The sequence below is a fragment of the Geotrypetes seraphini genome, chromosome 11 (assembly GCF_902459505.1).
Source record: "Geotrypetes seraphini chromosome 11, aGeoSer1.1, whole genome shotgun sequence".
Taxonomy (NCBI): Eukaryota; Metazoa; Chordata; class Amphibia; order Gymnophiona; family Dermophiidae; genus Geotrypetes; species Geotrypetes seraphini.
This window is the reverse complement of record NC_047094.1, coordinates 72767243-72792455: the sequence shown is the minus strand read 5'-3', so window position 1 is coordinate 72792455 and position 25213 is coordinate 72767243. Positions and strand designations below refer to the sequence as shown.

The 25213-nt window shown below is 43.2% G+C and overlaps 1 protein-coding gene across 4 annotated transcripts in view; it reads right to left on the bottom strand.

Moving 5' to 3' along the window:
• Window positions 1-22488: 22488 nt before the first annotated feature.
• Window positions 22489-25213, bottom strand: part of XRCC1 (X-ray repair cross complementing 1) — a 176311-nt gene continuing 173586 nt past the window's right edge. For all 4 annotated transcript variants that reach the window (XM_033963446.1, XM_033963445.1, XM_033963444.1 and 1 more), the window contains exon 18: window positions 22489-24055. In XM_033963446.1, the coding sequence (XP_033819337.1) occupies window positions 23942-24055 (114 nt within the window). In that variant the 3' untranslated portion in view covers window positions 22489-23941. The remainder of the gene's footprint in view (window positions 24056-25213) is intronic.

The window sequence follows — 25213 nt, the reverse complement described above, 5'->3', positions numbered from 1 at the left end:
CACTCCTCAAAAAATAGGAATTTAAGACCTGTATAGCCTCCCAAAGTACCTCTAAGATTATAACAGCTGGCTTCTTATTTTTCACACCTACAGAACTTTCAGAATGGTCTTTCCCCCCACATGCCCCACTCACAATTTAAGCTGGATACAAAGTATGTGAAGTGGACATCCTTACCAACACACCTTGCTGTGGGGAAGAAAAAAACTCTAGCAGAGAAAGATTCTTGGACAGTGATAAAGAAGTCGGAGTTCCCCCCAGGCTTCCACGCTGATGCTCTCAATCCAATAGACTCCTTCCAGGCTGCAGGGAAGCTGTTCTATTCTCGGGACTCAACAAGATCCTGTTGCCACTAGCGCAACTCACACATGCATATTGTGCATGTTGCACTTGGTCAGAAGAAACAACCGACGTGGGTCCAGTCAGCATTCCGTAATCCTCCTAGGTAGTTTGTTTCATCCGCGGTACTTGGTTAACTGCCGGGACTCAGACTTTCACGTTTTTTCTTGCCCATTTTCCTGGCAAGTGAACCAAAGCGCTCGCCACCACAGAGCTCCAGAAAAGATGACCTCTTCAGCCTCTCAGCAAGATGCCTTTTGGCTCTCCCCTTAGACCTTTTTTGGTTGTAGCTCAAGGTAAGTTACATTCAGATCCACTAAGTATTTTCCTGTCCCTGGAGAACTTCCATTATAAGTCTGTACTTGAGGCAATGGATGGTTAAGTGATTTGCCAAGCTCACAAGGAGAACTAATTTAAGAATTGTCTTACTAAATAACGCCAAGGATGAGGGGGTAAGGTCTCAGTTCTTAGCAGCTTGTGGAATCAATTCTATACAGATTGCTCTACTAACTTCAGTGATTTGGCTCTACCCAAAGGAAAATTTAGCTGTTGTGGCCAATGTGTATAACTCAATATGAACTTAAATTCTTTCAAATTAAAAAAAAAATAATGGCTAAAACATCAAAGCTAGCATAGCGGTAACAAAAGTAATTCACTGACATAGTTCAAGTTTCAAGTTTATTAGGATTTTATATACCGCCTATCAAAGTTATCTAAGCGGTTTTTACAATCAGGTACTCAAGCATTTTTCCCTATCTGTCTCGGTGGGCATCTAACGTAGCTGGGGCTACAGAGGACTGAGTGACTTGCCCAGGGTCACAAGGAGCAGTCCCTTCAGTTCCTTGCACAGCAGTAACAGAAGTCACTTGGCTTACTGCTGACATAGTCCCTTCACTTCTTAGCACAGCAGTAACAAGTCATTAGGCTTGTCACTGACATGGTCCTTTCAATTCCTTGCACCCAACTTGCTACAAGTTTCATTCCAAAGAACTGCTAGAAGAGCTGGAGTCTGCTGAAGCGTTCAAAATTTGTTGCAACATCAACAGATTGTTTGAATTTGAAAGAAAGGTTGGATAAGTTCATGTTCAATTACATAGTATGCATTGGATCTTATAGGAGGTATAGTATCTATGATTAAAACAGCAGTTAAAATTGCTTTTGAATAAAACCAGAATCACTGGTGAAATTAGTACTGCAATCCATATGGCACTGATTTCACAACTGCTAAGAACTGAGATCTTACCCCCTCACAATTAATAATTTTTATTGGCGTTATTTAGTAGAACATTTCTTGAATTAGTTGCATTTGTGGGTCCTTTTTTGTTTGTTTTGGGATTTTTTTGTTTATAAAGATCATAAGAAGATGCAGTGGGATTTGAACTGAGTTGGTGCTTGGCCAACTGCTCTAACTTAAGCTGCTCTTCCACTCACTGGGTAACGGGGCAGTTTGCAGTGTGTTGGGTAGTTCTTGCAAGTAGAGGCAGTTGCAGGGGTAATTTTTAGGAGCAGTATTTGGCATACTAGGCAGTTGTGGGTGGTAGTTTATGGGGGGTAGGGGGCAGTTTGTAACATGGTGGGGCTGGTGATCTCATAAGAATTGTCATACTGGGACAGACTGAAGTTCCATCAAGCCCAGTATGGCCAACCCAGGTCCCAAGCACCTAGCTAAATCCCAAGTAGCAAAACAGATTCTATGCTGCTTATCCTAAGAATAAGCAGTGGATTTCCCCAAGCCATCTCAATAATGGCCTATGGACTTCTCTTAGGAAATTATCCAAACTTTTTAAAAACCCTGTTAAGCTAACGGATTCTATCACATTCTCCGGCAATGAATTCCAGAGTTTAATTACACGTTGTGTGAAGAAATATTTTCTCCGGTTTGTTTTAAATCTACTACTTAGTAGCTTCATCACATTTCCCCTAGTCCTAATATTTTTGGGAAGAGTGAACAAGCAATTTGCATCTACCCTTTCCACTCCACTCATTATTTTATAGACCTCTATCATATCACCCCTGAGCCGCCTTGTCTCCAAGCTGAAGAGCCCTAACCACTTTAGCCTTTCCTCATAGGGAAGTTGTCCCATCCCTTTTATCATTTTTGTTGCCCCTTTTCTAATACCACTATATCTTTTTTGAGATATGGCGACCAGAATTGCACAGTATTCAAGGTGCAGCTGTACCATAGAGCAATACAAGGGCATTATAGCATTTTCATCTTTGTTTTCCATTCCTTTCCTGATAATTCCTAACATTCTGTTTGCTTTCTTAGCAACTGCCACACATTAAGCTGAGGGGTTTCAACATATCAACAATGATACCTGGATTCTTTTCCTGGGCAGTGACTCCTAACACAGAACCCAGCATCACATAGCTATAGTTCGGGTTCCTTTTTTCCATATGCATCACTTTGCACTTGTTCACATTAAACGTCATCTGCCATTTTGATGCCCAGTCTTCCAGTCTCACAAAGTCCTCTTGCAATTTTTCACAATTTTCTTGCGATTTAAGAACTTTGAATAACTTTGTGCCATCAGCAAATTTAATTATCTCACTAGTTATTCCCACCTCTAGATCATTGATAAATATGTTAAAAAGCAGCAATCCCAGAACAGACCCCTGTGGAATCCCACTATATATCATTCTCCATTGAGGCTAATGACCATTTAAACCCACTCTGTTTTTTGTCTTTCAACCAGTTCTCAATCCAAAAAGGACATTACCTCCTATCCCATGGCTTTCTAATTTCCTCAGAAGTATTTCATGAGGTACTTTGTCAAATGCTTTTTGAAAATCCAAATACACAATATCAACTGGTCGATCTTTATCCACATGTTCATTTACCCCTTCAAAGAAATTCAATAGACTGGTGAGGCAAGATTTCTCTCATTAATCCATGCTTACGTATATGTTCTGTTATTTTGTTCTTTATAATAGTCTTTACCATTTTGCCCAGTACCAACATCAGACTCACCGGTCTATAATTTCCCAGATCACCTCTGTAACTCTTTTTAAAAATTGGCATCATGTTGGCCACCTTCCAGTCTTCCGGTACTATGCTGGTTTTAAAGAAAAGTTATAAATTACTAACAATAGCTCTGCAAGTTCACTTTTCAATTCTATCAGCATTCTGGGATGTATACCATCCAGTCCAAGTGATTTGCTACTGTTCAATTTATCAAATTGACCCATTACATCATCCAGTGTTACAGCGATTTGTATGAGTTTCTCTGATTCATCAGAATTGAATGCAATTTCTGGCATCAGTATCTCCCTACATCTTCTTCAGTCAAGACCAAGGCAAAGAATTAATTTATTCTCTCCACAATGTCCTTGTCTTCCCTGAGAGCCCTTTTTATCCTTGGTCATCTAGCTGTCCAGCTGATTCTCTTCCCGGCTTCTTGCTTTTAATATACCTCTCTCAGCTCCTACTCAGGACAAGAGAAGCTGGGATCTGGTTAGCTATTTATTTGTTAGCTGTGCTTCTAAAGTGAAGTGGTCAGCAACATCTCCTGGATGAGTCACCATTTAATCAGGCACTTATTGTTAACTGAAAGGCAACTAAACAAAAGAGCAGTTTTTAACTGCTTAACTGAAAGGCCATTGTAAAAAATATGTTCTGTAGGGCTACTTTTTTCTAGCCATATTTTAAACTACTCTTTTTCTAGCTGTATTTCAAACTGTTAAACACTAAACAAGACTTTCCTCAACTGTTATTTGTGCCCTAATCTGATCTAATGCTCTGAAATGTAACCTAAAATACTAAAATACAGTGTACCTTGGTTTGCGAGCATAATTTGTTCCAGAAGCATGCTCATAATACAAAGCACTCGTATATCAAAGCACATGTCCCCATAGAAAATAATGGAAACTCAGCGATTCATTCCACATCCCAAAAACTGGTATGGATAGTAAGTAGACGCAGAAGAGGGAGGGTTAAGTGACTTTGCCCAGAGTCACAAGGAGCAGCAGAGGAAATTAAACCCAATTCCTTAGCCAAGCAAAAAGGAGCCAGAACAAACGAGACCGACTACTGTACCTCCCTCATCGCCCGACTAACCTCCTTCACTTCCAGCTCCTCCAGCATGGTGGAGTGCCAGCACCACTGTCACCCATAGTCCAGGAATTAGAAGTCCTCTGTCAAGTGTCACCCACTAGCCAGCTGCCAGCATCTCCGCCTCTAACCACCACAGGTCCTCTAGTGGGGTCCTTTATTGTCAGCAGTCACCTTTTTAGCAATCCAACACCCGCCTGAGTTTGGGAAAGCACAGGATTGCCCTTTTTATGGTGAAACGGCAGCAGCCCCTAGCTCTTTCGGTTGCCAGTGCCCTGCAGTTTGGTGGGAAGCGGCCGAATAGGTGTGCACATGGTTGGCGGGAGGACAGGCATCCACGCAAACGCCCTGGTGTTCTTAGACTCCAGCGATATTTGAGGTGGTGCTGGTGTCTCCGCGTATTATAACGGCTTTGCAGCAACTTCCTGTGGTCTCGCGTGGACAGTCGGTAGCTCGGCAGCCCTTACTGAAGGGGGGCCAGCTGTGTAGGCACCCGCGGCATGCTCTGACCCAGCCCTTAGTTTTCCAGCAACAGCAGCGGCTTGGACCGGCCTTGCCTTCACCCCTTCCTCCCTGCGCTCTCCACTCTCTCCCTCCCCCCACCAATGTTCCGCTACGGTGCCTCTGAAGCCGTGCCGGACCCTGTCTATGTCAGCCTTTGCTTTCTGTGCCCTAGTTTCTGCCAGTGCCGCCGCCGTATACATAGAAAGGAATTATAGACATGAGTGTATGTGCTCGTTTACCGAGGCAACACTCGGTTTGCGAGTCAAAGTTTGCTGGAGTGTTTTGCTCATCTTGCAAAACACTTGCAAATTGTGTTACTCGCAAACCGAGGTTTGACTGTACTAATCTAAACTATAACACTTTTTATATAAAAACCCTAACAAAGACTCTAAAGGCTACACTATTGCCTAAACTGACTTTGCTGAAAAAGCAGAATATTGAACTAAAGTAAAAGAGGACAAATAACTTACTGAAGCCCTAGTTTTACCTTTTCCCAAGTTTGAATGCCAGCAGGTAAGATATTCTAATGGAGTTTTTCTTCCTCTTAGCAGATCCTCACTCAGCATCTCTTCAGAACAAGGAACCATATACTGATGGAGTTGCTGTCAAAGCTAACTCCAGTCCATCCTTATCTGTCTTGTCCAGCACTGGCTTTGCTTCTCAATTACTAGTGTTACCATCTAATCATCACTAGACTTGTTTAATTCCATACCTCCGTAAAGGATTCCTTTTCTGTTTATCCCACACATTTTTTAATTCAGTTACTATTTTCATCACCACTACCTCCTACAGGAGGGCATTCCAGGCATCTACCACTTCTGATATAAATGGAATTTAACTATGAAAGCCAAAGAAGAGCGTAAAAAAGTGAATATGCAGACTTTGCTCTTTGACATAACACATCTGACAGGTCTCTTTTTATCATTATTTTTTTCCTCTTTAAGTACGGTTACATAACTCGAGCTTTTGTAGCACTCATTTGCTTGGTATATTTACTTTGCAGCACATTTTTACGACATAAAATGTTAGATTCATTGATAGATTTCTATTAGATTCACTGATATTGGACTACCTTTTTCTGCATATATCTTTTTCATTATACATGAATTATGGCTATATGCATGTTTATAAATTTATTATTTCAAAATGTTTTGACTGTTCCATCTTGAGTCCGATTTTTTTTAAAGAAGTTCTTCAAAAGATGGGGATTGAAAGATGACCTCCATACAAGGACCCAGTCTTCAATAAAAAAAAAAAAAAAAGCATAAGATAATATCTGATTAATTGAGGAAAGTCTTTGTTTAGTGTTTAACAATAATTTAAAATACAGCTAGAAAAAAGTAGCAGTACAGAGCATATTTTTTTGCAAAGGTATTTTCAGTTAGGCGGTTAGAAACTGCTCCTTTGTTTAGTTGCCTTTCAGTTAAACAGTAGTGCCTGATTAAAGGGAAAAGTCAAAGGGTCAGGATAAGTGCAGAATAACTCATCTAGGAGGTGTCGCCGCCATCATTTTTACTCTAGAACAGGGGTGTCCAACCTGCGGCCCCGTGAAGTATTTTGTGTGGCCCCGGTTGAGGATGATGCAGTGTTTTCCTCTGCTGCCCCTGGGTGTTTACCATCTTGCCAGCTCCCTCCTGTCTTGCTGCAGCGTTTGTGCAGAAACATTTTTTTCGGCCAATGCGGCCCAGGGAAGCCAAAAGGTTGGACACCCCTGCTCTAGAAGCACAGGTAACAAAAAGGTAACTCAGAACTCAACTGCTCCTTATCCTGAAGAGGTGCTGCATGAGGATCTACTAAGAAGAAGAAAAACTGCATTGGAATATCTTACCTGCTGGCATTCAAACTTAGGAAAAGGTTAAACTTGGGCTTTAGTTTATTTCATTGTCCTCTTTCTAGCCATGTCTCTCACCCTCCCCCCCAGTCCATTCCCAGCCAGCTCACTCCCAAAGCTGCCCTCTTGTTTTCCCTCAACATGGTACCCTGGCATGCATGCACCCTTCCCCAGGTTATCTCCTCTTCCCTGCCTTTCAGTAGAAAAAGGAGTGGCCACATCCTCTTCCTCTGCCACTTTAACTGCAAAATTTTGAACTACAATGAACCACTGTAGAGCCTATGCAGCAAACAAGGAAAATATGGCCCTGTGTGTCTTCCATTTCTATGAAAAGCACAGGAAAGGGATAATAAAAAAAGAGAAAAGAAGGGTAAGCTGAGGGATGGTGGAGGTATGTGCATATGGATCAGGAGCACAGCAGGGGAGATGGTTTTGTGCATGGGAAGAGGGGAAGCTAATATATTGTGCTGCAGCAGTGAGCTGGTGAGGAATGTGTGGGCTTTGGTGCCCTGAACCAGTTCCTCACCTGTGTGATAACCTCAGCAAGTTATTTCTCTCCTTGCAACTGTTTTCTCAGCTATTTATTTAGATTTGGTTACACCTTTTACAGGTGTAGCTCAAGGTGAGTTACATTCAGGTAGAATAGTCCTGTTCTTAGAGGATACACATTTTAAGCCTCTACCTGAGGCAATGGAGGGTTAAGCGATTTGCTCAAGATCACAAGGAGCAGCGATGGGATTTGAACTTGGGCTCTCCTGGTTCTTGGGCTGCTTGCTTTTAACATTAGGCTACTTCTCCACTGTTACTAAGAGTATAGGACTAAGCTAATGGTTAGTGCAGGAGCCCGATAGAAAGATATCAGCTTTGAATGCCAAAGCCACAAAAAGGTAGTATACAAGTCCCTTACCTTGATAATCTTTCCTGTAGATGGGTGTAGTCACCCTCAAACCGCATATTCCTTGCAGAAGGCATCAATCATTTTCTCGGCTCCACCTCCTTCCCCAGAGGGTTGTACCAAAAGTTTAGTTTATTTCAAGTTTATTTAAAAATTTTATAACCCGCCCAATCGACCTTCTAGGCGGTGAACATTATGTTAAAAACATATATGGGATAACTATACATTCTTTAAAAACAATAATCATTATTAAAAACATTTAAAACCAATACAAAAACAAACAGGAACAAAAAAGGGAAGAAGGGTAGAATTACAATTTAACAAGTAAGAAAGAGAACAAATAGGGAAAGAACAAAAGGGAGGGTATCTAAAAATAGAATAAAACTATGTAGCCCTAAAAAGGGCATTTAGGTCTCGAAAGCATCAAGGAAAAGAAATGTTTTAAAATTTGTTTTAAAATGGTGAAGAGTTGATTCTTCCCGTAAGTGAACCGGAATATTATTCCAAAGAGATGGAGCGCTGACAGAGAAAATTGTAGACCTCATTGTGTTGATAAACATCAGAGATGGGACAGATAAAAGATTTTTAGAAGAAGATCTTAGAGTCTTAGAAGAACTATAGGGAATAAGGTTATTGATAAATTCTGGTTGACTATTTTGTCTAGTTTTAAAGGTTAGTAAAAGAATTTTGTATGTGATTTTATGTTCTACCGGCAACCAATGAGCCTTATAAAGGAGGGGAGTAACATGGTCTAACTTCTTTTGTTAAATATGATCTTCACTGCAGTGTTCTGTATAATTTGGAGTCGTCTTATTTCTTTTTTAGTTATGCCCTTATAGAGCGCATTACAGTAATCAATACAGGAAATCACAAGGGAGTGGATCAAGATATTCAGAGAAGTAGGCTCTAACACTTTGGATATAGAGCTAATCATTCGTAGCCGGTAAAAACAGAGCTGAACAACTGTGCTGATATGAAGATGATAATTGAGTTTACTGTCGAAAGTGATTCCTAATAATTTTAAAGAAGACACAATTTGAAGAGATTGAGTTTTAAATGTAATGGGAGTTAAAAGGGAAAGTCCTTCTTTGTTGGGAAAAATCATTAATTTGGACTTTTCGATGTTCAAAGAGAGCATATGTAAGTCTAACCAAGAGTTGATTTTTTCCAATTTTTTGTTTATAAGATTTATTTCAGTTAAGTTGCTTAAGTTTCAAGTTTATTTAGATTTGATGGTTCGCTTAATAAATTCTAAGCGAATTACATTACAGTTAAATTGGGTTAGAACAATTAATTAAAAAAACAAAAAGAATCAGGGACAATACAGACTAACAATGCCGACAAAACTGGAATAATTAGGAAAGAACATTGGGGAATAAAAGTTACAAATCTGTTATTTCCCTACTGGGAAGAGAAGAAAACAGTGAAGGATGGGAAAAAACACTAGGGATGGGGTATAAAAAAGAATAAAGACTGTTCACTTTTATTATTTTAAATTTTCTTGGAAAAAAATTCCTTTTTAAAGATTAAAAGAAGCCTTGAAGAGAAATGTTTTTAGATTAGTTTTAAATAAAGTGAGGTCTTTGATGTTTCTGATATATAAAGGGAGAGTATTCCAAATAAGTGGCGCTTTGACTGAAAAAATATCATGGCGTCTAGTTCCTATTATTTTTAATGAGGGGACCATGAGTAGCTCTTGAGTATTGGATCGAAGAAGGCGGCTTGAAACGTGTGGAATTAATAGACGATTTATAAACTGAGGTTCATTAGAAATTGCATAGGCAAACATTGCAAAGCCAATGGATTGTCCTAACGTTAAAAGGGGTGCAAGGAAAATATTAAAAAATCATGGAGATAAAAATCAAACCCTGTGGGATACCATAATCAGTTGTAAATGGGTCTGATGAAGTTTTATTAAACACTACCTTAGAAGAGCGATCTGTAAAGAAAGATGAGAACCAATCCAACACCTGGTCTGTGATTTCAATGTCATTCAGATGGGCCAGTAGGAGCTTATAATCAGTTGTATCAAATGCAGATGATAGATCTAAGGAAATGAGTAAAACAGAATGATGGTGATCGAGATGATAAAGAATTTTTGTAGTCAACCCAATAAGTGAAAGTTCTGTGGAATGATGTTGACGGAACCCTGTTTGGTGTGAATATAGTACACAGGAGGGGGCTTGGGGAAACTCCCTGGTTAACAACTGTTTTATTCTGCTATGTAAATACCATGCATAAACCACCTGAATTAAACATTTGAATGAAAAATTTCAAAGTGGAATAAAACAGCCATCTACCTGAGTGCAACCTGCACTAAGTTAAGCAGTTCTTATCAATTCTTGCTAGGCTCTTGAATTGAAGAAGCCTCATCACTTTGTGAACCTGCTTGATAGGTGGAATGCAAATACAGGCAGTCCCGGGTTAAGAACGAGTTACAAGTTATTCTTAAGTCAGATTTGCATGTAACTCAGAACTTGCAGATTTTAAGATTCTTGCTGCTTACCTCTGCTCCCAGCAGACAAAAGGGCCCACTGCCCCTCCAGTGTTCCCTCTAAGGTACAGCATGCACAACCACACACTGTTCTTAATGTGGTCATGCATCATTTCTGAATCTGCTGCAGAAGTGTATGGGTCTATGCCAATGGAAATACTGCTCAGTGAAATCAAATAAAGCCATGACCATGTTCTTAAGTATGAGTCTTAACTTAAGTCAGGCGCCTGTAACTCGGGGACTGCCTGTATGTGTTAAGACATACCTGACTGAGGCAGATAGTCTACTATACTGCAATACATTTCTTGGAAACCCAAGAAGGCGAAGTAACAACTGATGGGTGGGTTTCAGGACCTCTACACCCGTCTACAGGAAAGAAGATTATTGAGCTGAGAACCTAATCTTTCTTTCTAGTGCAACAGGTGTAGAGGGTCTGAACAACTGGGACATACCTAAGCAGTCTCTAGATCCCAGGGCAGGATAGATAAGCCTGCTGCCAATAATGAGGACCCAAAAGGTGTGTCCAAGCAAGCCGCTAAATCCACCCTGTAAAACTTCATAAAAGTGTATAGGGAGGACCATACCATCGCCCTACAAATCTCTTTGGCCAGAATCGCCCAGGACTCCATCCAGGAAGTTGCCACACCCCTAATAGAGTGTGTCTACATCAAAATTGAGGGTTGCTTTCCACACCTGTTGTATGCTGCAGATATGGCCATAGAAATCCATTTTGAGATGGAAGCTTTAGAAATCAGCCTTTCCCGATTGCTCGGATTCATCAATACAAACACTGGTCACCTCAAGATACCTGAGAATTCTCCTGACATCCAGAACCTGTAAAATCTTATCTTCCTTCTTGGATCCTGCTACAAATACTTCAAAAAATCTGTCCTTCTCTAAATGTTCTCGCTTCACTCTCCCGACTTTGCATGATATTCAAAGATGTCTTAATTCACTAAATAAAAGGAGACCAACACAGAAGTTATTCCACCTTTCTTCCTGAATCGATTCTTCTCTATTTTTGGTCCATACATCACAGACTTGTTTAGCTCTAGTTTAACCTCAGGATCCCTACCCAAAATCTGGAAACAAGCAATCATTTATCCAATCATCAAGGACCATAAAACTAATATCCAAGAAATTTCAAACTACCGGCGTATAGCTAATATACCTTTTCTGGCTAAGCTCCCTGAAAAAAATTGTTTTCCACCAAATCTCTTATTTCATCGAAAAAACAAAGGCTTTACATCCCAATCAAACTGGCTTCCGCCAACACCACTATACTGAACTGTCACTCATATAACTACAAAAATACTTTTATCATCTCGACCACCGGTCAGTTCATCTTATCTCTTTAGATCTTTCTTCTGCATTTGATACCATTGACCATAACCTGCTATTAACACGTCTTCATGAAATTGGTATAATGGATCAGGTTATGGACTGATTCATTTCTTTTTTTTCAGAAAGATCATCAAAGGTAATCTTTAATGGAACATCATCTGAGTCTTTCACACATAAGCACAGTATCTCGCAAGGCTCCATCCTATCGCCATTGCTCCTTAATATATTCATGGCCCCTCTTCTAACTCTGGGTCAGTCTATTGGCTTCACTACGTTTGCTTACACAGACGATGTGCCGTTAACCCAATCAATCCTAATGACCCAGAGGAAGTAGCATCCATTAACCGGAAATTGGAAAAAATGAAAACATGGTTAGACACAAATAGGCTATCCCTTAATATCAATAAATCAAAATTAATGATTTTTCCCTTCAAAGATGGATTAACCTTACAGGCCCCCTTAAAACTTGAGACCCTACCAATCAAAGCTGTACCCGCTTTGAGGTTGCTAGGAGTCACCTTTGTCAGTAAATTTACATACCACGATCATTAGTACAGTTGTTCAAAAATGCTTTCATTGACTTAGAATGATTTGCTGTCTTTCAAAACTACTTGAACCTGCTTCCTTGAATACTTTGATTCACTCTTTTGTGATTTCCTGCATACACCACTGTAACACCCTTTACAAGGGCATAGCAAAAAAGGAAATAAGACGCCTTCAGATTGTGCAGAACACAGCCATCAAAATTATCTATAATGCAAAAAATATGATCACATTTCACCTCTTTTATTCAAAGCACACTGGTTATCTGTTGAACACAGAATCAGCTACAAAATCCTACTTTTAACCTTTAAAATCTGTTTGAGTAACCAGCCAGAGTTCATTGATAGACTTCTAATCCCTTATAGTCCATCTAAATCACTCCGTTCCATGTCACAGAATCTCCTTACCATACCATCTTTAAAGTTAATCAACACGTTGAGATCTAATAATTTCGCTGTCACCGCACCTTCCCTCTAGAACTCGCTGCCCAATTACTTACGTGTAGAGTCCGCACTAAACCAATTTAAATCCAAGCTAAAAACCTTCTTGTTCCAGGATGCGTTTGGACAATAACTGTCCTTTTAAGGACTAAAACAATGCTTCTGGTTTTATCCCTACCTATTGTTTTTTTCCCTTCTCTGTGTTCTTTTCTCCAAAGATTGTAGTTCTTGCCCATTTTCCCATTTGTTTGAAGTAAGTCGTTATGTCATGTCATTTGTTGTACTAATATATCCTGGTATTGTTTAGCATTACTAATTTTTAATTTAATTTTATGGTATTTTCATTGTACACCACCTAGAAGTTTGATTAAGCGGTATAAGAAATTTTAAATAAACTTGAGACTTAACATGGAAGGGCAAAATGACCTCCGGCAAGAAGGAAGGGACCATGCATATTGGTACTCTTACCTCAGCAAATCCGAAGAACGGTTCTCTACAGGACAAGGCCTGCAGCTCCAAGACTCTTGCTGAGGCAAGAGCCACCAAAACTACAGTCTTCACTATAAGATCCATAAACAACACTCTCTGTAAAGGCTCATATGGAGTCCTAAAGAGGGCCTTCAGGACCAGTTTAAGATTCCATGTCGAAAAAGGTTGTCTCACGGGTGGACGCAGATGCAACACTAGTTTCAAGAATCTGTAGACATCTGGGTGAGAGGTTAGAGGGGAAAGGAAAAATGCAGCCAGGTCCCACTCTGGCCCCCACAGCCTACGCTCAAGACCCAGACAAAATCTGGGGGCGAGCCTAGCTACAAGAGGAACAGTTCCTGAGCTTCTTTAACTGTTGAAACAGGCTGACCAGACTGGTACTCTGAATCAGAGAAGCCTACCAGCTACATATTTCTTTGTCGAGAGTTTGTGTCTTCTCGCAGTCAAAGCTGTATAAGGAACACTGGGAACCTGTGCAGCACTGAAAGCCTCAAACTTAGAACAAAAACCTGAAAAATAAAACAAAAAAGTCAGAGCAAATCAGATACCTTCTGAACACATTTGCAGAAGGGAAAAATTGAGGAGCTACAGCACAGCACTCCACTCTGGAGGAAGGAGGCAGGGTCGAGAAAATTCCAGCTCTTGGTCCAGTCCCTAGTCCTAGGTCTTCTAGACCAGTGATTCCCAACCCTGTCCTGGAGGAACACCAGGCCAATCGGGTTTTCAGGCTAGCCCTAATGAATATGCATGAAGCAAATTTGCATGCCTATCACTTCCATCATATGCAAATCTCTCTCATGCATATTCATTAGGGCTAGCCTGAAAACCCGATTGGCCTGGTGTTCCTCCAGGACAGGGTTGGGAATCACTGTTCTAGACTACTGCAACATACTCTATCTCCCCTGCCCCACAACCATGATAAAACAACTACAAACAGTTCAAAACACAGCGCTAAGACTTATCTATTCCCTGAGGAAACATGACCACATCACAGCGGCATACCTCGACTCACACTGGCTCCCAATACAAGCAAGAGTGCAATTCAAAATCTACTGCCTCTTGTGCTGCCTGATTCAGTAAAAAATATTTTGATTCAATTTGATTCAGCCTATTGAATTGATTTTTTGATTCGATTTTCCTGTCCAATTGGGTGTTTTTAAAAAAAACATCCTAGTGGGTTTATTTTATAGCCTCTTCACCCCCTTTGCCCTCTCCTACCCACACTGGCGCTGTGGTGTAAACAAAAAATACTTTTCCTTTCTCTGTTAAATCCTAGCTCACATTTGCAGTCTAACACCAGCTCTGGCAGGTGACACATTTTAAATCTGACATATTGTAATCTCAAAACAGAAAGTAAAATTATTTTTTTCTACCTTTTGTTGTATGGTCATTATTTAAATCAGGTTGATTCCATGCTCTGGTTGTCTTCTGATAACGTGCTTGCCAGGGTTTCCTTCTTTCTCCGTGCTAACCATCCATCTTCCATCTCTGTCCTCCCCTTCTGTTTTCCTTGCCTCCCCCCAGTGGCGTACCTAGGGTATGTGGCACCCGGGGCCCATCATTTTTTGACACCCCCCCCCCCCCTCATGGAAAAAAATTTTTTTTTTTTTTTTTGCAATAACCATGAAATGGAATAAATGGTCAGAATAGAAACAGGCAGTGAAAATTTTCTTTTATTGAACCTCATTTATGTAACCATTATTCCAAACATAACATAACATAAATTATGTCGGAATTGTCATGACATCAGAAGTACATATGGAGTAGTTGCAGGTGATGCTTGGGACAGTTCTGATTATGTTAGTTTGGTTTTATGTGTTTTTTGAATAGAAGGGTTTTTATTTCTTTTTTTAAGGTTTTGTAGTTTGTGGTCGAGGTCAATAGGTTGTAGAGTTGGGGGTCAAGTGTTGCAGCTCGAATGGCTAGGAGGTTGTCGAACAGTTTTTTTCTTTTGACGTTTTTGGTTGGAGGGTGTGTGAATGGTGCGTGAGTTCTCCTATGTCTGTTTGAAGTGGATTGAATTATTTAGCTGAAGAAATTAGTTACCCCCCATTCCACACACATTAATTCTCTTCCATTTTTGTTCCCATTATAAAAAAACACTGATAAGTTCCCAGGAAAAAAATACATTAAAATAAGAAGTGAAAACAAAGGCCCCTACAGATGAGAACATAACATAAGAATAGCCTAACTGGGTCACACCAATGGTCCATCATGCCCAGTAGCCCATTCTCATGGTAGCCAATAGTGCTGCCCGATTCAGAGAAAAATATTTCATTCGATTCGATTCACCCTGTTGAATCGATTTTTCGATTAGATTCACTGCTAATGACACCGCTTTTTAAGTTTAAACAAAGTATAACAATAAATTTCACAACAACAATAAATTTCACAAAGTACTTAAAAAAAAAAAATCACATTTTTCCATTAAAGCAGTTCTGGAGACATTTGCTTGAACAGTCTTTTTTCCCAGTCCATAAGCAAGCAATATGAAAAAGATTTCCTTAATTATCTACTCAAACATTTTTGCTATTTACTTTCATTGTACCTAGACTATTATTCAGTAGAAAAAATTTAGTTTGTTCAATCAAGCAGAACATTCACTCATAGAAGTCCAATGTCCACACAGGATTTGATTGAACAAACCATATTTTTTCTACTGAATAATAGTTTAGGTATACTGAATAGCAAAAATGTTAAAGCCACACAGAAAAGCAGTAAAAGTCAATAGGTTCTCCAAGTGGGAACAACCTGATGTCTCAGCACTTGAGGAAAAGACCACGTAATAATGTTTATAAGGTAAATCATATAAATGATTATACTGAAGCAGGGTGTCCTCAGCATGAGAGGTAAGCGAGAGGAGAGAATTCTCCAGTGCTTTACACAATAAGGCTCCTCTGCCTGCAGTGCACACCATCATAGGACACCTCAGGTGTGCTCAAATTAATCAATGTGATAAATTAAACAGTGATAAACAATTGGTCAATCACAAGAGTGCAAGATCAAACAGGTTGTTCCCACTCAGAGAACCTATTGACTTTACTGCTTTTCTGTGTGAGTAGATAATTAAGCAAATTTCTGATAGCCTACAGAACTGATTCTCACCTTCCATCCCCAGCCCCCAAGACTTACCAGACCCCCCCTGCCGATGCATTTACTTACTGCCTGAACTGGATATTAAATCGTGGGGAAGAGAGGAGAAATGCGGGGAAAGAGCCAGCCAAAACTAGTATTTGTTGCTGCTGAGTGCACCAATCCAGGGCAAGCAGACGCTTCCCCCATGTCTTAATAACAGACAATGGACTTTTCCTCCAGGAATTTGTCCAAACCTTTCTTAAAACCAGCTACGCTATCTACTTTTAACATAACTTCTGGCCACTTCATTTTTAAGCTTAGATCTTTCCTTCCAAACAGAGACCTTGCTAGATGTCAAATACAGCACAAGGTAACTTCACATGGACTTAACTGTGCAGGAAATGAATCTCCTCATACACCCACCATATAGTGCAAAAATGTGCAAAGGTCTGTTTTTTTCTTTCGATCACTACATAGCCTAATGCCACACAAGCAGCGCTGTTACAAACATATTCTGAAGGTCAATGCTAAGGTTGACAAAGTTTCCTTCCTTGGACCAGAAGGAGATACTGACAAACCACTGGAAGAGATTCTAAAACAACTACCCAGAAATAACACCCAAAGACCCACTCAGTGTGTGAACCAGTTGAGTGGAGTGGACTAACTGGGGGTGGAAATGGGCCCAGAGTTTGCTCAGCAGAATTTCCCAGACTACCTCTTCCTCTCAACACACTGACATGCTACCACCACCACCAACACTAGGAACACCTCACCGAGTATGCCAGCAATGCTTATAAACTTTATAAAACACATTATTATATTTTCTTATAAAGCATATATTTTAACTGAACTCAGCCTTGCCATTCACAAAAATAGAAAAGTTCCCATTTCAAGCTGTCTCATGTACACTTTTCAAATCTAACATATTGTAATCACAAAACAGAAAATAAAATTATTTTTTCTACCTTTTGTTCTCTGATCAATATTCAAATCTTGTTGGTCCCAGGCTCTTGTTGTCTTGCTTGCCAGGGTCTCCTTTCTCCGTGCTAACCATCCGTCTGCCATCTCTGTTCTCCCCTTCCGTTTCCCTTCCCTCTCCCGGAGATCTGGCATCTTTCCTTTTTTTTGTCTCCATCCACAGATTCACCTTTTCTCAACTCCCCACCACCCCAGGATCCACCATCTCTCCCTTTCTGTTCCCAACTATCCTCCTATCCAGTATCTCTATCCCCCCTCCACACCATCCCCTGTTTCCAAGTTCTCTCCCTTTCTGTTCCTTCCCTCCCTAAATCCCATTATGCACCATCTCTCTCCCACTCCTCTGTTTTTAGACCCATTATTTCTAACCCCCAAAGTCTGGCATATGCACGTATCTTTGAACCCCCCCTTCCCTCTCTCCCTCTGTGTACTTTTACACCAGGACCCCCCCCCCCCGAAGGTCTGTCCCCCCTCAGAAGGGCTACACCCCACCCCTGAAGACCTGCACCCCCCGAAGGACTTTACCTCCCACCCGAAGGTCTGTCCCCCTCTGAACGCCTAAACCCCACCCCTGAAGGCCTGCACCCTCCCCGAAGGATTGTACCCCCCACCCGAAGGTCTGTCCCCCCCTGAAGGCCTGCACCCATCCCGAAGGCCTGCACCCATCCCGAAGGCCTGCACCCACCCCGAAGGCCTGCACCCACCCCGAAGGCCTGCACCCCCGAAGGCCTGTCCCCCCCCTTGAAGGCCTGACCCCCCCTTGAAGGCCTGCCTGCTTGTCCCCCCTTGAAGGCCTATCCCCCCTTAAAGGTCTGCCTGTCCCACCCCCTTGTAGGCCTGTCCCCCCTTAAAGGTCTGCCTGTCCCACCCCCTTGTAGGCCTGTCCCCCCCTTGAAGGCCTGACCCCCCCAAAGGCCTGCACCCCCTTGAAGGCCTGTCCCACCCCCTTGTAGGCCTGTCCCCCCCTTGAAGGCCTGCCTGCTTGTCCCCCCTTGAAGGCCTGTACCCCCCCTTGAAGGCCTGCACCCCCCCTTGAAGGTTGGCACCCCCCCAAAGGCCTGCACCCCCTTGAAGGCCTGTCCCACCCCCTTGTAGGCCTGTCCCCCCCTTGAAGGCCTGCCTGCCTGTCCCCCCCTTGAAGGCCTGCACCCCCTTGAAGGTCTGCACCCCCCCCCGAAGGCCTGCACCCCCCCGAAGGCCTGTCCCCCCACTTGAAGGCCTGCCTGCCTGTCCCCCCCTTGAAGGCCTGCACCCCCTTGAAGGTCGGCACCCCCCCTGAAGGCATGCACCCCCCCTTGAAGGCCTGTCCCCCCCCCTTGTAGGCCTGCACCCCCTTGTAGGCCTGTCCCCCCCCCCTTGTAGGCCTGTCCCCCCCTTGAAGGCCTGCCTGCCTGTCCCCCCCTTGAAGGCCTGCACCCCCTTGAAGGTCTGCACCCCCCCCCGAAGACCTGCACCCCCCCTTGAAGGCCTGCCTGCCTGTCACCCCCCCTCCCCCTTGAAAGTCTGCCTGCCTGCCCGCCCGCCCGCCCCACCCTGAAGGCCTGATGCCCCGACCCACCCCGAAGGACCATTCGCCCCCCTGGCCTCCCCGCACTACCTATGAAGCAGCCGCAGCAGGATCGCGACGTCAGCTATCTTTGCGCTGCTTAGGAGCTGCTTCCTGCGCCGGGCTACCTTAAGCTACTGCCCCCCCCACGCCCGAAGGACCGCTCGCCCCACTGACCTTCCAGCACACCTATGAAGCAGCCCGCAGCAGGATCGCGACGTCAGCAATCCCTCAGCTGCTTGGGCGCTGCTTCCTGCGCCGCGGTCCCGCCCCCTCCTCTGACGTCTGAGGAGGGACGGGACCGCGGCGCAGGAAGCAGCGCCCAAGCAGCTGAGGGATTGCTGACGTCGCGATCCTGCTGCGGGCTGCTTCATAGGTGTGCTGGAAGGTCAGTGGGGCGAGCGGTCCTTCGGGCGTGGGGGGGACTGAGCGGCAAGGCCGGGAACACCCCCTCAGGGCTGGTACCCGGGGCGGCCCGCCCCCCCCTAGGTACGCCACTGCCTCCCCCAGAGGTTTGGCATCTTTCCTTTTTTGTTTCCATCCCCGCAGCTGCAGCGATGGACCCCACCATCCCCAGATTCACCATCTCCTTTTCTTAACTACCCTTTCATCCTGCATCTCTCACTCCTTCCCCACCACCCGAGTTCACCATCTCCTATTCTCTTCCCAACTACCCTCCTATCCAATATCTATACCCCCCTCTACTCCATCCCTTGTGTCCAACTTCTCTCCTTCTGTTCTTTCCCTCCCTAAATCCCATTGTCCATCTCTCTCCCTCTCCTGTTTTTAGATCCATTATTTCTTCCATCCCTCCCCATCTCTCCTCTCCATGACCTCCCCCAAGTTCATCTCTCCATGAACTACCCCAAGTCCATCTCCCCTCTCCATAATCTCCCCCAAGTCCATCCCCCCTCCACCACCCATCTTCCCCCTTCACTCTAGTGAAGAAACAGCATGAGACCTATCAAGTTATCCAGTTACAAGGTGAATCCTTCAGACCAATCTGAGATTTCTGGCAGCCTCATGCAGTTTTTTTTTTTTTTTACTTTAATTATCAAAATCACAAAGGGTGGTGAGGATGGTTCAACTGAAGACTCCCAACCCCGAGGACCCCAAGCCCTTTGCTTAGGCCTGACTGGAGCGAGGAGCAGCTCCTGCATGTTGTAGCCAACAGGAAGAGAGAGAGACGAGAGCAAAGCACACTGAAAAGCAGCATCAGCAGCCTAAATGGCCTCCGTTTTACTGGCACCGAATCAGCACTGCGTCTGGTTGAAAACCGTGCGGTTGGCCTGGGCTGTGAGAAAACTGGCGGCTGCAGGTCAGAATCAGGAGGAGGGAGAGTCATGTTTGCTTTCTGCATCTGGGATTGCGCACGTAGGGGGAACAGTCAGCGCTTTCTCTTGCTAGCATGCATTAAGGGTGGGACATAAGAATTGTCACTGCTGGGTCAGATCAGTGGTCCATCGTGTCCAGCAGTCCGCTCACACGGCGGCTCCCAGGTCAAAGACCAATACTCTAAATGAGTCCAGCCTCACCTGCATACGTTCTAGTTTAGCAGGAACTTGTCTAACTTTGACTTTATCTGCTGTGATTTACATCTTCAAACAAAAGTAGAAAAGGCCTTTTTTTCTCACTATGTACATAAGCATTTGAATTTGCCCAAAAACAAAAACCCACTCCCCTCCCCCAAAACAGAATTATATTTGCCTTGTATTTCAAACCTTTCCAAGTAAAGGACAAGCAGAGAATAACTGATTTGCCTGCTTTCCTCTCCGGCCACCCTAAAACATCTAAACCAGTGATCTTTAAGGCCTTTAAATCAATGGCAGCTCTTCAGACCCTAAGTAAGGCCCCCCATTGAATTTTTTTCTTTTGACTGATGTTAATAGGGAAACCTATTGTTATCCACTTACCCTGCAGCTACTGTGCAGTGAGATTTTGGGGGTTGTTTTGCACTGTGATCGCTTCTCCAAACAAAAATTTTGCCCTTCATCCTTCCAGAACCAGCTCAGTTCCTCAGCAGAGCCAAGGATGCAGAACTGGCCTGGCAGGTCTTGAGGCTGTGCCCTGATTCACACCGGGGCACGATCATAGCCAGATCGAATCTCCTGGTCCACCTTCAACTTTTCTCAGGGAGGGGGGGACAGGACAAGGATGGACGCATATACCTACCTCCCTTGGCGCCTTTTCCTCCTGAGCCCTGTTCTGGCTATGGAGGGGGATGGCCCCAAAGTCTCTGAAGGCACTTTATACCCAAGTCTCATTAAGATGTTGGACTATGGAGGGGGAGGAGGAGAGAGAAGGAAAATGTTGCATGTGACGAAAGATGTAGGGGGGAAGAGAGAGCAGGATCTTGGATTTCGGACTGAGGAATTTGGGACAGAAGTGGGGGGGATGGAGGAGAGGAGAAGCTGCAAATTGTCTGGGGGAGGGAGACTGATGAAGGGAGAAGAGCCAGCAACAGGGGGAAAGGGAGTAAAAGCCTGCTGAGTGGAAGATGCCATCGATACGTGCTGGTCAGTAGTGCAAGGGGAAGCATCTGCTGGCTCCCCTTCGGCCACTCACCGGTGTCCTGGCGGAACTGGTGCATGAACTGCAGGTCGATGACGTAGGGCACCAGCTGCAGGTCCACCTGGCCCAGCACCACGCTGCCCCGGGCATCCTCCTTCAGCATGTTCTCGATGTGGTGGCACAAGGTAGCCGAGTAAGGTCGCCAGCGGCTTTGCTCGTTGAGCCACTCCCACACCACCATGCGGGCCAGGTTCTATGGGGGGAAGCCCAGGCCGCCGGCTGACAGAGCCGGCCGATACATGTTGGCTCAGCACTTGCCACGGGCGAGATCCTCGCGCATCTTGGGGGGGGGGGGATCTTCAGCTGTCCCCCTCCCCGAGTTCTTCCTCTTTCACTTTCGCTGGGAGCAGCCACTGCAGGTAGAGGGTGATCGCTTGCAGTTCTCGGGCTTTTGCCATGAGGGGGGGCAGACATGTTCTCCCCCGCAACCTGCTCTTACCACAAAGGAGGGGATGATCAGAAATCAAACTGGGACAGAACATGTTCTCTGGACCTTACATTATTACTATTTTTTAAACTTGCTATTACTTTTTAGCCTCCCTTTGCCGAAGTCCATGCTTCTGATGTAACTTCCGGTTTTGCAAAACCGGAAGTTACATTAGATGGATGGACTCCGGCGGCAGAGGAAAAGCCCCTCTAGCAAAGGGACCAACTTGAATCGGTGAGTTCGTTTTTTTTGTAAAAACAAATCGATTCGAATCGATTCGCCCAAAGTGAAATCGGTGAATCAATTCGAATCGGGCAGCACTACTGCCTACTATTTAAAGCCATAAATGGAGATAGCCCAGCCTACCTAAACAACTGCCTAATCCAAACTACCTCAACCAAACACAGGAGAACGCACAAACCGTTCACGCATCCCCCAATCAGAGACGTCAAACGAAAAAACTGTACGATGGCCTTCTAGCCACTCAAGTAGCAAAACTAGACTACCAACTCTCCAATTTACTGATAACGACTCCAGACTACAAATTGTTTAGAAAAGAAATAAAATCCATCCTATTCAAGACATCCTTGAAGGCAAACTAACACCGCAAGACTCATCCCAATTCTCTGAAGCAACTCGATCTACTCTTCAATTCCTCTGGAAATGGCCAGATAACTTCTTTTGTAATCCGCCTTGAACCGCATGGTATTGGTGGAATAGAAATCACTAATGTAATGTAATGTAAAATGATTGATGCCTTCTGCAAGAAACATGCAGTTCGAGGGTACTACCCAGCTATTCAGGACCTCTACATCCGCTGCACTAGAAAACCAGGTTAGATTCCCACTGCAGCTCTCTGTAACTCTGGACAGATCACATAATCCTCTACTTACCCAGGTACAAAATAAGTACCTGTATATAATATGTAAACCATTTTTATTATAATCACAGAAAGGCAGTATGTCACATCCCATCCCATCCTTATTTTATTATAATCATATTGCAATATTTTACAACAAAACCCTCGGAAATGTGAAAAGGGTAAATAAACAAACATGTATCTTAAGGGTTTATTATAAAAAATTCTGAACACATTATACATATAAAGAGATTGATGCAATAAGAGATTAAAAAACAAGCTTCATTTAGATTTCCACTTATTACAAATGTCTGAATTTCTTTAAAGATGCCAGAATATTTTATTGCTGTTTCCTCTTTGTTCTCTGTAGTTTATTCACTTCTGATAAAGATATGTTTGGAGGTTGAAGCCTATGGTCAACTGCCTCTAAGCATGCCATGAGTGTGAGTGGTGTACAATATGAAATCTAGCTTACAGGAAAGAAACACTGCACTAATAATTCCCAGTAGATGGCCCACTTCAAAGCCTGATTCATGGCCTAACAATGGCAGACAGCATTAGTAAGCAACTTCAAACTTAAAGGACAGGGGGGAAGTGACCAGTGACAATATTACATCTGCTTGGCAGAAGACATTAATAGTTGACAGCATTGCGTGTGTGCACCAAGATGTTAGCGCAGTTGTACAGAATCAAGGCTAAAAATCCAGGAAGCCCCCTTTTGTCGCTGTACAGTTCTGCTATTTAGGTTAGCTAAGGAGAAGGGGAGCGGGCAGAGAGAAGAGGCATAAGGGACAGATGATGGGGAAAATGTTTATATTGTAAACTGCCCTGATCTGTTTGCCAGAGAAACAAACTTTCTGTACTATTCGCTTTAAAAATAAAACATAATGGAAGTCAGGATGCTACACATTTGGGAAGCTGTATGCATCTGAAGCTTTTTTAAAGGAGACTGCATATGGGTCCGAGACTGTATGTATATTTCATCCACAGCTGGGTAAGGAGACTAGCTCTCTAGTTATCATTTAAAAAATTAGCTGCTCTGAAAAATAACTGGGGATTATGTGCTAAATACCCCTTCCCATTCAGCTGTGCCTTGTAAGAGGACGAGGTACTGTTCTTTTAACCCGCCCCCCCCAAAAAAAAAACATATTACATTCTCACATGATAGTGAACTGAGAAAGAAAGGCAGTCTGCATGGTTTCCTAAACATTCAAATTTGTTTTTATAAAAATAAATCCAAACCAAACATCTCCTCCCACTCTCTCTCCAACCCCAGCTCTCAGTCCTGGGCTGGAAACATAAAAAGGAGGGTGAATGTGCACACCATCTCCCTAGCGTGTTTTGCTGAACCTAAAACAGATACAACTCGCACTTCTCAAAAGCCCTTACATTGAGGTGATGTTGGAGTAGGCCAAGTCATAAGGGACTGAGAAGTAGCTCTTCTCTCTAAAAAAAACACCAAAACAAACCCCTCCCCCCCAAACAAAAAAAATAAAAGCACACTGCTGTTTGAAGACAGGCACCTAAACACACATCCATCTTGTGGCACATTTTGAGTCATGTTTGTGGCACCACCACAAAGGGCTGGTGTGGGATCATTTTCTGCCGTTCATTACAGGTGTAGATCCAGCGTGGTTTCACAAAGGACAGGTTGGCATTCTCAACCAGGGCCTGCAGGAAATATGAAAGGAGGAGGAGGAAAAGGCAAGAGAGGGTTTTTTGGTTATTAAATTGTTATATTATATGTGATCTTGATCAGTCTGCAAGTGACTAGACCTGATTCAGAAAGAGATCTCTCATGCATAAGAGGGAGCACTTGAGGTTATTCCAGAAAGGGCTATTAGTAAAGAACAGCCTTTCCCTGTTTTATGACAAGGCATTTTTAACAATTTCTCATCATCTTGAAGGCAACTTTCAAACTGCTTGCATAGGTGCAAAATCTACAAGAACTTGAATAGAGCAGGCTCAAAGTATTGTGATGACCTGAGGCAGCTTGTACTGATGCCCCTCTCCCCCCCCCCCCACTAATCCAGCATCTGTCCTGTTCTCCTTCGGTCCAGCATCTCTCCTCTTTTCTCACCACTTCCCCAGGCCAGTCTCTTTCTGCCCCCTCCCTGCAAATTCCATACCATACGGTGTCTTATACCCTGCAAGTATTAGCAAGGATTCATTGCAGCTTATAATAAAATTAATGAATTTTCAATACTGTTACATCAAGGATCATAGATCATATTGAATTTACGTTTTGGGATAATATGTCTTCAGCAATTTCCTGAATTTAAGGTAAGAAGAGATCTGTTGCAAGCTACTCGGAAAAGAGTTCTATATTTTGGGACCTTGAAATTCAAAGAGTGTTTTACGCCGGATTTGTTGCAGAGAAGGGATGTTCTTGAAGTATAGAAGGAATGTGTGATTTTAATGGCAGATGTCTGTCCAGTTGAGTTTCCTCCATATACAGCCTTATGAACCATATAAGCAATCAAACTGGACTTCTTATTGGCAACCAGTGTAGATCTGCCAGAAGACTGGTCCTCTCGAACAGGCTCAGGGGAAAGATCAGTCTAGCTGCTGTTTTCTGAAGCAATTGTAATCTCTTAAATTCTTTCACTGGGATTTTACCGTATAGAGAATTATAATAATCCAGATATGGAAGCAAGCCTGCCTGAACTATTATTCTGAAGTTGGTTTGACTCAGGACTGATCTTATCGCCCTTTAATTGTCTAAGTCTGAAGAAAAATTTTCTGACCAACGAATCAATCTGGTCTCTAAATGAAAGACATGAGTTGAGGATGACACCTAATACTTCTGATGTTATGTCAATCTTTAGT